This window comes from Pelophylax lessonae (genome assembly GCF_965119305.1).
Source record: "Pelophylax lessonae genome assembly, chromosome: 8".
NCBI classification, from domain to species: domain Eukaryota; kingdom Metazoa; phylum Chordata; class Amphibia; order Anura; family Ranidae; genus Pelophylax; species Pelophylax lessonae.
In genome coordinates, this window is record NC_138775.1 from 141,155,500 (window position 1) to 141,169,004 (window position 13,505).

Below are 13,505 nucleotides of genomic sequence, written 5' to 3' on the forward strand. Positions count from 1 at the left end.
AAAAAAAAAAAAAAAAAAACTCATCATGGTAAAAGAGGGACCTACAACAGCTCAGCACACAAAAAGATTTTTTTTTTTTTTAAACTTAATGCTGCTAAGGGATACAAGTTTGAGAGAGTGTATAATAGCCATGGTTATCCAAATTTAAAGGAATGTCAAAAAAGGGCACTGTACAAAATAGAAAAACAAAACGAGGATGAAAAAAAGAAGTCCGTTTTGTTTTCCTTTTATATTCCTGGAACTAATAAAATCGTTTCAGGTATTTATGTTAATAATGGACAAGGCCATAATTCATATTCCACTATATTTGTAAACATTTTAATAGTAACACAATCTGTACAGGTACAGGGCTTTCTGTAATAACTGTAAATGTGTGCCAGCGGCAGGAATTCAAATAGTGATAAATATATGTATAAAAGAACTGGAATATTTGCAATACATGTGAATAACATAAAAAGTCTTTGATTGCCGATTTCCTCCAGAACTATGCAAAAGAAGCTAAGCTTTTGCCTTCAGCAAGTTTTTTTTTTATTTAGCTTCCTGCGCTCTTCTTGTCTGCTTTTCTTTAGCCTAGAAAGGAGAAAACAAAAAGGCACAGTAAGTAAGTGCTGTAAACGCAAGGACATTTTTGTGTGTACATGTAAAGTTTTACATACATTATATGATGTAAAGGTTTCTAAACAGTTTACTTGGTATAAAATTTGTCCCTTTAAAGGATAAGTTCACCTTTGGGAACATGTCACCTGTGCCACTTGTTTTTAGGGTGGAATATGCAACATGCTTCCAATGCTGCAGCCACTGCCCAATGCCCCCCTCCCTGTGGCAGCAGTACGGGGAGAAGTACCCCATACTAGCGGTCACATTTTATAATCAGATCCACCCACACGGCTGTGTCATTCATTCACACAACTGTACAGCACCGTGGTAGTTAATTGATTCTTCCTGTCAGTGTATCTGCCAGCCTGTATGGGATGTACGTGCACAGATCTGCAAAGGGACATTCATAGCAGGGCACCAGCGATCTGCTGATCATTGGTGGAATGCTTTACAGGCTCCAAAAAAAAAAAATAAAAATGCATTTCTTTTCTACCTGCAAAAAAATGTGCATTTATTATTTTTTTTTCTAAAAGGTGAACTTATCCTTTTATAGCACATGATCATCATTTAAATTCTACAGCAGAACTGTGTATTGCCATGAAATACGTGCACTTTTTTATGGGTGCTAAATAGGGAACTGCATTTAATCACAAACAACTTGAGATGACTGGTAACATTAAAGGCCCGTACACACGTACCGATCGTCGGCATACAAACATCGGCGGACGAAAGATCTGCCGATTGTACGCTTGTTAGTATGGTGCCTCCGACAGCTGTCTGCGCACATTCTGCGGACAAGAGTCTTTCTTGCAAACATTAAAATTTTTGTATGCCGACACCAGAACGGACGATTGTTCGCCAGTCAGTACAGAATTCTGCCGACAGACCGCAGATTTGCAAGACTGGGCATGCTCAGAAAAGAAAAAAACACAGGGAAAGTTAACCATTACATGACATCACTTCTGCAGTCAGCGGACAAAATTCTTGGGCAGTCTTTGCACTTTTCAACAGACACCGACATCCCGGGGAGAAAAGACGAACGTTTGTATGCCGACGATCGGTACGTGTGTACGGGGCTTTACTTTCCACCTTAACCTCTTGCTGACCACTAATGCATATGTATGGCAACAGGAAGGTGGGCCTTAACACCCACACAATGCACATGTGTCCATGGCAGCTGAGTCAGACAGCTTGTGGACAATCCCGACAGCCAATAAGTGATTGGCAGTGGCCGCTGGTGCTCCATGGGCCGGGGGGGCAGCAGAGTGACCACACCATCTCCCCCCCCCCCCCGGACCACACCATCTCCAGCCCGCACACCATACCCCCCCGGACCACACCAGCTCCAGCCCGCACACCATACCCCCCCCCCCCCCCAGCTCACTCACCCTGGACTGACATGTGGAGGGAAGACAGCGGCGGCTTCACCATCAGTGTCCTCTGGGGGTCGGGCTTCCCCTGCGTCTCCTCCCTCCTCCTTGGCCAATAGCATGGGTTCTCCTTTCGACCAATCGAGAAACAGGTCTCAGGACCCGCTTCCTGATTGGCCAGGAGGAGAATACGTGTGACAATAGCAAATATTATTTCGCTTTTGTCACACAACTGGGTGGGCTCAGGGCGCACTGCTCTGTGCCCCGAGCCCACCCTTTTTTGAAGCCCATTAGAGCCTCTGGCTCTAATCACTAGCTAAAAAAAAAACCAAAAAAAAAAACATTGGAATCCATGCGTCCGGCGCCCTGCATGTAGATTAGGGGGCCGGGCGCATAGATAGGAAGAGCGGCGCCCCTGCGCCCCCAATGGACAGGCTGCCACTGGTGATTGGGTGCCAGCACCTAGACCCATTGAAGAATCACTGAAAGGGAGCAGGAAGGGCTTAATAAATGCCATTTTTTGTGGTCTGTAAATAAAATGTCAAATATCCTAAAACACGTACTGGAATTTTCAAATTAGCAAACACAAGCATTTTCAGTTTACTGGCCTTTGGACATTAGTGAATATAATATTGCATGGATGACTGCCTCTTCTGTAAACCACCACCTAGAATAATGCGTCAGAAGACTACGATCATTTAAAGTGCACCTTACCCATAACCAAACATAATATTAAACAGTAATGCCAAGAAGTTTAATTTATATTTTCTGCTTTCATTTAAAGTGGTTGTAAACATTTACATATACCCAATGGAGTGACTAGTCTCAGGTGCTACACAGAGATGAAACAAATCCTCCTACACAAGTTGTACCCAATTATCTGGGGCTTTCTCCTCTATGGCTATTCAAAGTAAACAGTTTACACAACCTTTCTGAGCTTCAGGAGGCAGGAATCTGATGTCACACACAGCTCAGCAGAGAGGAGAGTTGAGTGTATTCTGAGATTTGAATAGAGGGAATGGACACAGACCCCTCTACACAGTCCCTCAGGAAACATGCACAGCAGGGGCGGTCAATCACCTGCTGGGTGCTGGAGGGGGGGGGATGGTCAATCTCCCGGGATTAATGATCAGAAGTGAGTCATGCAGATAACGGGAAAGAAAGGCTAGAAATCACACTAGGTGCTTTGGATTTTTAATTTAAGAGGTTTACAACCACTTCCAAAGCGCCTGCCACATATATACTGCAACAGGGCGGCCTGGCTGCGCAAAATCCCCTACATTTATGTGACTTTGTGCATTAGATGTCGGCGGCGCGCGGGCAACACTCCTGATCATTTGGCAGAAGTACAGAACGGCGGTCTGCCTATGTAAACAAGGCAGACAGCTGTTCTGTCAGGGAGGAAAAGAGAGATCTTGTGTTTCAGCCAAGCTCAAACACAGATCTCTTTTCCTCTAATGCATCCAGTCCCAGTACAGTTAGAAAGCACTCCCTAGAAGCACACAACCCCTTCCCTGCCAGTGTCATTTATACAGTAACAATGCATTTTTTTTTTTAGCACTTAACACTGTACTAGTGTCACTGGTTCCCAAAAAGGGTCACTTTATGTCAGATTTGTCCGCCACAATGTCGCAGTCACAATAAAAATCTATTACTAGTAAAAACAATAACAAAAAAAAAAAAAAAGTCCATAAATGTATCCCATAGTTTGTAGACACTATAACCTTTGTGCAAACCACACCTATTAGGATTTTTTTACCAACAATATGTAGCAGAATACATATAGGCCTAAATTGATAAAAAAAATATATTTTTTAAATATTTTTATTGGGTATGTTTTATAGCAGAAAGTAAAAAATCCCCCCCCCCCCCCCCCCCAAATTGTGGTTCTATTGTTTATAGCGCAAAAAAACAAAAAAAAACGTAGAGGTGACCAAATACCACCAAAACATTATTTGTGTGTGTGTCAGACATTTTATTTGGGTACAGCTTCGCAGGACTGCAAAATTTTTTTTAAAACAACGCAGTGCCATATTTAAAAAAATGGCCTGGTCATTAAGGTTGTAAAACCTTCCGGAGCAGAAGCGGTTAAAGTATTTCAAAATTTTACATCAAAAAGTGTAATATATAGCAGCTCCTATCCTTTAATATGTCAGCGGCACCAGTTTTTTTTTTTTTTAGGCCCCCCCCCCCCCTCCCTCCAGGTGATCTGGCCAGTAAAAACAGACCAAGCTGTCCAGCAAATATGGCAGTTCAAAAGAGAGAGAGTTGAAAGAAATGAACACTAACAGGGGTGCTTACAATGGTCAGCTTTTATTCATTTATATTAAACCTTTACCCCTAAAACTACTCCTGTAACTGAATAAAAAGTGTTTGCTGGAGTTAGACCTTAATTTGTATATGAAGTTCTATCTAAATTTGCTAGTGTATCGAACACTACCTTCTTACTACAGGTTGACGAAGCTGCTGTCCAAGGGTGACTCTGTTGCCCCGACATATAGTGGATCCACTCTAATACAGGAGGTGTTCTAGCTGAATCATCAGGCAAAAGAATAAAGGAAAACAAAATAAAAACAATTTAATACAGCCATCACCTTTAGGGCTCGGTCACGCCATACGTGCATGAAAACTGCGCAGATTTCACTTGCAGAGACATCAGTTTTTATGTGTGTCAGTTATGTGCCCTATTCACACCAACGTTATGTCAGTTTTTTCCCCATGCAGAAAATTGCATTCGTTGCAGATTCCTGCGCAGAAAAAATTCTGCACGCGATATCAGTGTTGTGGTTTGAATAGGGCACATAGAGAATAGTTTTTTTTTTTGTGTGGCCTTTGCAGGATGCGTGCAGAAAAACTGATGTCTCTGCACAATGGTGTGAACGAGGCCTTAAAGATTTGGTAAGCCGCAATCTATGAGTTTTGTTTTTTGTCCTAGGTATGACTCAGTCCTGGTTCACATATATGTGATGACAGACATCCCATGTGATTTTGAGAGCACTGCTCTGAAAATCGCATGCGATGTCTGTTCGATGCGGATTCAGCCATACAGATTGTATGGCTGAATTAGCATCGCATTCGGACACAACATGCACAGGACCCTTTTTTGGGTCCGCAGCAGAATTGAATCGAATGGTGGTTCACACCTATATGCAATCCGATTCATATCTGAACTGACTGTTCGCACTGCGATATGCGAACTGATCTGGGGGTGTTGTTAACCTTGTATTGACACCCCCACCGATTTTCATATGGCAGTGTGAACTGCCTGCGATTTGAATGCGATGCAGGAACCCGCAGTGGATTTGCAGGGTTCCCACATCGCATATGTGTGAACCGGCATTTAAAGTGATTACTTACCTGCTCTGTGCAGTGGTTTTGCACAGAGCAGCCCAGGTCCCCCTCTTTTTGGGTCCCTTGATGGCGCTCTTGGCCCCTCCCTTCTGTCGATTGCCCCCACAGAAAGCAGCTTGCTATGGGGGGCAGCCGAGCCAAGGAGCAGCTCTGTGTGTAAGACACAGAGCCACAGTTTAGCCCCATCCCCTCTCTCTCATTTGCTGATTGACAGCAGCAGGAGCCAATGGCCCTGCTGCTGTATCTCAGCCAATCAGGAGGGAGAGTCCCAGACAACCGAGGCACTTGTGCACATCGCTGGATTGAGATGGTGCTCAGGTAAGTATTAAGGGGGCAGAGGGGGGCGGCATACTGAAGGTTTTTTTTATGTTAAAACAGAATGCATTAACATAAAAACCTTAAACTAGAACCACTTTAAATCATTCTTGTTGATCATAGCAGCAAAGTGTATGCAGAAGTATATCCTTTCCTAGGGTGAAAAAAACTAAAACACAGCTGCAGCATTGCCACACTTTACTATATGCTCCCAATTTGAGCTGCAACCTGCCATGCAAAGAATGCACATTGTGCTCACATGCTGCACTTTAGTCACACGGTGCACAGAAAGTTTGTACAAAGAGGCTATGAAATGTGCTTCGTGAAAAAAAAGAAAACATGAACAAAGTAGAGGAAAAATGCTCCACTCACCTCTGTACACTACAGAAAACCTCCCCTCTTGGTTATTTAGATGAGGGGAGGTAGAGTTGTTCTGTAGCCCTAAAACCTCTTGGCTTGCAACGCTGTCGACTGATGGATGCCTAAACACTGAGCTTGCTTTGTATCCCTTCCCACCCTTAGGGCAGATAACTAATCTTGATCATGTCTTCAGAGAGCTCCTTCTTGCAAGGTGATGCTTGTTATGAACAGCAATCTTAAAATGTGTGAATGTCTTAGGCAAATATCTTTCCTGCAACCACCGCCTGAAGAAGACCGATTTTTGCTACCAGCTATAGCAGCCACTACAATAGCCATTGCAATAATAGGAAGCAAATCCAGCAGGCTGGCTGTACCCAAGTTGATGGATTAACGGTTAGAATCCTGCAGAACCAAGCCAAGATTCGAACCATGTGTGTCCAGCCTCATCAAGTCAGATCCTAACCACACCTTCAAATTCATTTCATTATTTTGCCTCCAGGTATGCAAATTACTTTTTACAATTAGCTTTTACTGAAGTAATCCATCTGACTTCACCTACTATTACTGTGAATGTTTAATGGGTGTGTTCAAGAAAGGCATGAGAAGTTAGAACAGTTTGTGTGTTATCAGCTTAGGCACATTCCCTGCAATTCATAAAGAATGGCACAGACAGATTTAGCAAAAGTCTCTCTCATGCTTTCTAAAAGTGGTGAAGGTTGCGGAAAATTTATGTATCTGTCTGAAACTTGTACTTTGAATTTGGTTGATTTTGCAAAAGTGTCTTTAACCACATAACGACCGCCCGCCGCAGTTTTACTGCAGCAGGAAGACGCTCCTGGGCAAAGCGACGTAGTACTAGGTCGCTCGCTCAGGAGACTCTAGGGGGCGAGCGCACGCTCCCGTTCATTCCCTGGGGAGCCAGCGCGTGTGACCGGCTGCTCCGATGGCCAATCACGATCTCCCGGTGCAGAGGGAGAAAGACAGACGGCTGATGTAAACACAGCCATCTGTCATTCTCACTGAAGTATTCACAGAGGCTATGTGATCCTGCTGTATAGGATTGCATGTCTGATTTCTTCACAAGCCACGCCCCCTGACAGTTAGAATCACGCCCCTAGGGACACACTTAACCCCTTGATCACCAGTAATGTTAACCCCTTCCCTGCCAGTGTCATTTTTACAGTAACCGTGCATATTTTTTTAGCACTGGTACCCCCAAAAGTGTAAAACATGTCAGTCAGGGGTATGATCTATCTGACGCAATGTCGCAGTCCCGCAAAAAAAAAAAAAAAAAAAAAAAAAGAAACGCAGATTGCCGCCATTACTAGTTAAACAAAAATGACATAAATCTTTCCCGTAGTTAGTAAACGCAATAACTTTTGCACAAAACAATCAAAATACGTTTATTGCGATTTATTTTACCAAAAACATGTAGCAGAATACAAATTGGCCTAAGATGTTAAAATGTTTGATTTTTACATTTCTTTTTTTGAGAATTTCATATAAAGTGTGAAAAATATTTTTTCAAAATTGTCACAATTTTTTTGTTTATAGCGCAAAAAATAAAAATCACAGAGGTGATCAAATACCACCAAAAGAAAGCTCAGTTTGTGGGAAAAAAAGGACGTCAATTTCGTTTGGATACAGCGTCGCATGACTGCGCAATTGTCCGTTAAAATAAGGCAGTGCCAAAATCGCAAAATAGGGCCTGGTCTTTGAGCAGCCAAATCCTCCGGGGCTAAAGTGGTTAAAGAGGAAGTAAACCCTCCTCTGACAATTTTACCTATAGGTAAGCCTATGATAAGGCTAACCTATAGGTACTGTAAATATCTCCTAAACATGTACCGGATGCCGCGATCCCGGAAGACGGGTGACTGAACATGTCGCCAGTCAGAGGTAAGCGGGGGGCTCGTTCTAAGGTAAGTATTTGATAATGAGCTAGTATGCGATGCAGCATACTAGCTCATTATGTCTTTCTCGGTGGAAAAAAAAAAAAAAAAAACTTTTTTTTGGTTTACAACCTCTTTAAGAATACACTTGAGACACTTTCGCAAAATCGGTTTGAGCCAGTTTTTTTCTCTGTAGACCAAGAGAGAGTTGGTCCCAATTAGCTCCACTTATACAGTTGGCGCGCTGAATGCAACACAATGCAAAAGCGAGCACTAGTCGCTGTCAGAACCAGAAGTGTTGCAAATGCTTCATTAATTTGGCACAATACAGTAACAAGAGGGATTAACAACAGAAATGTGGAGCAGCAGCTTTATTAGATTCCCCCCATTGTGTGTCTGTTGTTGGGACTTACAGTAGATGAGGATCAGATCATATTTTGCCGCAAAAAATCAGTTAATTCCAAGGGGTTCATATACTTTTTCTTGCCACTGCACGATTAAGAGCTTTTCATTGCATTGGTCTGGGCAGGGGGCTCAAAATAGATGTATAATGGACTTATTTTTACAAGGATCTATGGTTATGTTGATTTTTTGTAGAGTATGATAATTGGAACAGAAGCCTATTTTGGTATATCTCAGCTCTGGTGACATATTGGAGGAATGACTCTCTGTGAGAAATGAAATCCAGAACCAGCATTTGAAAACTACATGTGCAAATCTAAAGAAGAATGGTTCTATAACACACAATCAATGTAAGGAAGGCAAAACTGATAATATATACTTTTTTATTTTGAAGTCCTATAATTGTATGATCTATAGGGAGTGTAATGAGGACTAACAAATACAACAGGATGTGAAGTAATAGCTTGTAAGCCCTGCATGCACACTGATCACAGCATCCAACTAGTTATCACAGGTTGCCTTTCCCTCCCTCTCATCCTGCATGTGAGTATATAGGGGATGAGAGGTAAAGCTTTAGTCATGGACAGATTGGTAAAGAGAGCACATTAAAGTAGAATCATAGGCAATACAGTTTTCATTTTGGATAGAGTTTTAACCTGTCAATTTATTTTTTGCAAAATTATATTCAAAAAAGTGGTGCCACGCTCCCAAAAACGAATGTGCTAGTATCCCTTTAAATCTGTTTGCATTATTAAAAGGGATACTAGCACATTAGCACTTGGGAGTGCGGGACCACATTTGAATATAATTTTGCACATTGATACACATTTAGAAAGTGTGTATAGGTGTGAGTGATCCGCTTTTGGAGTCTTATAGCACTCAATAGCACAACAGCAGCATGCAAGTACACCCATTTTTTAATTTATTTTGCCATTGCAGAGATTTCCCTTTACTTCCTGTTCCATAACCAAAACAAGTGAGAGGAAAAAGGAAGAGGAATTAGGGTGGAAGATTTCCCCTCTTAGTTTTCTGGGGATACCCAAAATTTGGGATTTTCTTTTATTTACACTTCCAATGAAATGGTAAACAGGACAAATAGAGGAGGGGGGGGGGATCTCCCTAATGGGGGCACAGACAGCAATAAAAACCGACGTGTTTTAATCTCTCTCCACTCTATCTAAAACTAAAAAAAAAAAAAAAAAAAGGTTTTGCCTTTAGTTGTACTTTAATGAAAGTAACGAATATATAGGGATAAAAAGGTATGTATAAAATCAGGTATAAATATATAGTTTAATTATATTGTAGAATGTTCCTCCCCTCTTTCTCTTGATTAAGCTTACAATACAATATGTGAAACGTGTAAGAAAAGAGACATCTATGGAAACCAAGCAAAAGTGTAATACATGCTCTGTACATGGCTAGGGATTGGCCAACCACAGGGTAGTCTCCTTAACCACTTGCCTACAGGGCATTTTTACCCTCCTCCTGCCCAGGCCAATTTTCAGCTTTCAGCGTGGTCACACTTTGAATGACAATTGTGCGGTTATGAAACGCTGCACTCAAATTCGTTTTTATCATTCCCCCCACCAATACAGCTTTCTTTTGGTGGTATTTAATCACTTAATCATTTTTTAATTTTTGCTTTAACCACTTCCATACCGAGTCATAGTAATATGATGTCGGCATGGTGGTTGTACGGATCCGGGCGGGCGTCATATGACGTCCGCCCGCTCTAGCTGCTACTGCGCGCCCCCGGGGGCGCGCAGCGCAGCGATCGGGGGTGAGGCTCGTCCCTCGGACATAGCCCATCCCTGATCAAGGTAAACAGCCAATAGAAATTGGCTGTTTACCACGTGATCGGCTGTGATTGACATCACATGAGCGGCTCCAGCACGAGCCGCTCGTTCTCTCTGCAATGCGCGCCCCCGGGGGCTCGCAGAGCAGCGATCGGGGACGAGGCTAGTCCATCGGACAGATCCCCGATCTAGGTAAAGAGCCAATAAAATCGGCTCTTTACCACGTGACCGGCTGTGTCCAATCACAGTCGGTTACAAATGTCAACAGAGAACACGGTAACTAGCTGTCACCGTGTTCTCCTCCTCACACACTGATCCTGTGTGAGAAGGAGAGTGTGGTAACAGCTAGTCACCAAGTACAGTGCACCCCAAACACACTGATTGCCCCCCCCCAATAAAGAGCACCTGTCACTAGCCCATCAAAGTACCCGAGCACCTGTCACCAGCCCATCGGGTACTCTGATGACGGGTACCCCGGGTACTCTGATGACGGGTACCCCGGGTACTCTGATGACGGGTACCCCGGGTACTCTGATGACGGGTACCCCGGGTACTCTGATGACGGATACTCGGGTACTCTGATGACGGATACTCGGGTACTCTGATGACGGATACTCGGGTACTCTGATGACGGATACTCGGGTACTCTGATGACGGATACTCGGGTACTCTGATGACGGATACTCGGGTACTCTGATGACGGATACTCGGGTACTTTGAGTACCTGTCAACGGAGTACCCGTCATCAGAGTACCTGAGTACCTGTCACCTACCCATCAGAGTACCCGTGTACCTTCCACCTGCTCATCAGAGTACCTGACGCCTGAAGTACCAGAGTACTTGCCGCCTGCTCATCAGTACCCATCACTACTCATCAGTACCTATCACGTATCAGTATCACCTATCAGTATCAGTACTACTCATCAGTACCTATCACCTGCCTGTCACCTGCCCATCAGAGTACCCGAGTACCTGTCACCTGCCTATCGGAGTACCTGAGTACCTGCCACCTGCTCATCAGTACCAGAGTACCCGTCACCTGCCCAACAAAGTACCCGAGTACCTGTCGCCCTTCATACAGCCACCATGTCCAAGTCCAAAAAGGTTTATATACGTCCTCCGTTTAAACCTAAATACCGGTGTTATGGCAGCAGATAGCTGCCATAACCCTGGTATTTTTTTAAACGGTGGACGGTTGGCTTTCCGATAAGGGTGGTCCCATCGGCGGATTCGCCGTGGGATCACCCTTCCAGGATGGCGGAAGAGGTGCCCCCCCCCCTCCCCCCCTCCCGCCGCGTCCGGTCCTTTTCCCCGCTTACCGGACCCGCCGACAGCGGGGAAAACGATCCGATCCCGGATCCTCACAGACAGGATGTCGAGTGAGGGCAAGCTTGCCCTCACTTGACTCTATGGTCTTGGAGGACCGGAGCTACGGAAAATGTTGTTGCCTAGCAACCGGTTTAAAAGGTCCTTTTTTTTTTTTTTTCATTTTATATAATAGTTTTTTTTTTTTTCTATCTTTTAGTGTACTTGTGAGATCTGAGGACTTTTTGACCCCAGATCTCACAAAAAAGAGGTCCTGTCGTGCCTTTTTCTATTACAAGTAATGTTTACATTTCTTGTAATAGAAATAAAAATGATCCTTTTTTTTTTTTGTTAAACGGTGTAAAAATAAAAAATAAATAAAATAAATAGTAAAAAAAAAAAAGAAAAATTAAAGCACCCTGTCCCCGTTAGCTCGCGCGCAGAAGCGACCCACATATGTAAACGGTGTTCAAACCACACATGTGAGGTATCGCCGCGATCGTTAGAGCAAGGGGAATAATTTGAGCCCTAGACCTCCTCTAACTCAAAGATGGCAACCTGTAGAAATTTTTAAATTGTCGCCTATTGGGATTTTTAAGTACCAAAGTTTGTCGCCATTCCGTGAGCGTGCGCAATTTTGAAACATGACATGTTGGGTATCTATTTACTCGACGTAACATTATCTTTCACATTATGGAAAAAAATTGGGCTAACTTTACTGGTTTCTTATTTTTTAATTAAAAAAAGTGAATGTTTTCCAAAAAAATTGCGTTTGGAAGACCGCTGCGCAAATACGGTGTGATAAAAAATATTGCAATAATCTCCATTTTAATCTCTAGGGTCTCTGCTAAAAAAAATATATATAATGTTTGGGGGTTCTAAGCATTTTTCTAGCAAAACAACTGATTTTAGCTTGTAAACACCAAATGTCAAAAATAGGCCTAGGCAAGTGGCTAGGATGCATGATGATGCTCCTTGGATGTTGGGCCCCTCTATATGGCTAGGCTGTGAAAAAGTCTCACACATGTGGTATTGCCATACTCAGGAGGAGTGGCAGAATGTATTTTGGGGTGTCATTTTTGCTGTGTACATGCTATGTGTTAGGAATATCCTATAAATTGACAACTTTTTGTAAAAAGAAACGGAATTTTTGTAAAATCTTACCTGTAAAATTCCTTTCTCTGAGTCCTCCGACAGTCGCCGCCTCTTCATATTCGTCACAATGTGGTATTAGACTTTGCTCCGAAGGAGTAGCTAGGCAACAGAATATGTTAACATTAAAGCTTTTAACATATCCCACCCTCAAGGGGTGGTCCCCTCAGTCAATACCCTCCTACTTCCTGCAACCATATCTCAGTTTCAGTGGAATAGCAGTAGAGTATACAACCAAACCCCAAAAGAGGGGCGGGGGCGGCAACTGTCTGAGGACTCAGAGAAAGGAATTTTACAGGTAAGATTTTACAAAAATTCAGTTTTCGCTTACGTCCTCCGACAGTCGCCGCCTCTTCATATTCGTCACAATGGGGACGTCCCAAAGCAGTGCAAACATGAGGGGTGGGAAACGCATCCGCGCCGTAAGGCAACGCCGTCTTCACATCAGAGAAAGGAACCTTACCAAAGGAAGGAAACCAGCTGGGCAACAGGAAAAAAACTTGAACAGGAGCAACAACCCAGGAAAAACAAATAACCAGGGGATAAAAAACGTATCCCAACAGCCAGGGATCCCAACAAGGGACCCTAGGAAACTGCCGCACTAAGAACCTTGCGGCCAAAGGAAGCATCCGCTGATGCCTGAACATCTACCTTGTAGAATTTTGTGAAAGTGTGTACGGTCGACCAGGTCGCCGCCTTACACACCTGGGCCACAGAAGCCCCATGACGACAGGCCCAAGACGTACTCCGAGATCTAGTAGAGTGCGCCTTCACAGGCATAGGGGGAACTTTCCCCTGCAAGACATATGCCTGTTCAATGGTCTGCCTGATCCATTTGGCGATGGTAGAGGCCGACGCCGCCATGCCCTTCCGAGGACCCTCTGGAAGACAAACAGAGAATCCGTCTTTCGAAAAGACTCACCTCTTTCGGATGTTTAGGCTTCGCGCACATGGAAGCCTAAACAATA

General features: G+C 43.6%; 1 protein-coding gene across 2 annotated transcripts in view; it reads right to left on the reverse strand.

The window, feature by feature from the left end:
• Positions 1–504: 504 nt before the first annotated feature.
• UCHL5 (ubiquitin C-terminal hydrolase L5) overlaps positions 505–13,505 on the reverse strand; it is a 173,698-nt gene continuing 160,697 nt past the window's right edge. For both annotated transcript variants that reach the window (XM_082266656.1, XM_082266655.1), the window contains one exon: positions 505–570. Coding sequence is in view for 1 of the 2 variants with exons in the window: in XM_082266655.1 (XP_082122781.1) it covers positions 529–570 (42 nt within the window). In the remaining variant the exon portion in view is untranslated. The remainder of the gene's footprint in view (positions 571–13,505) is intronic.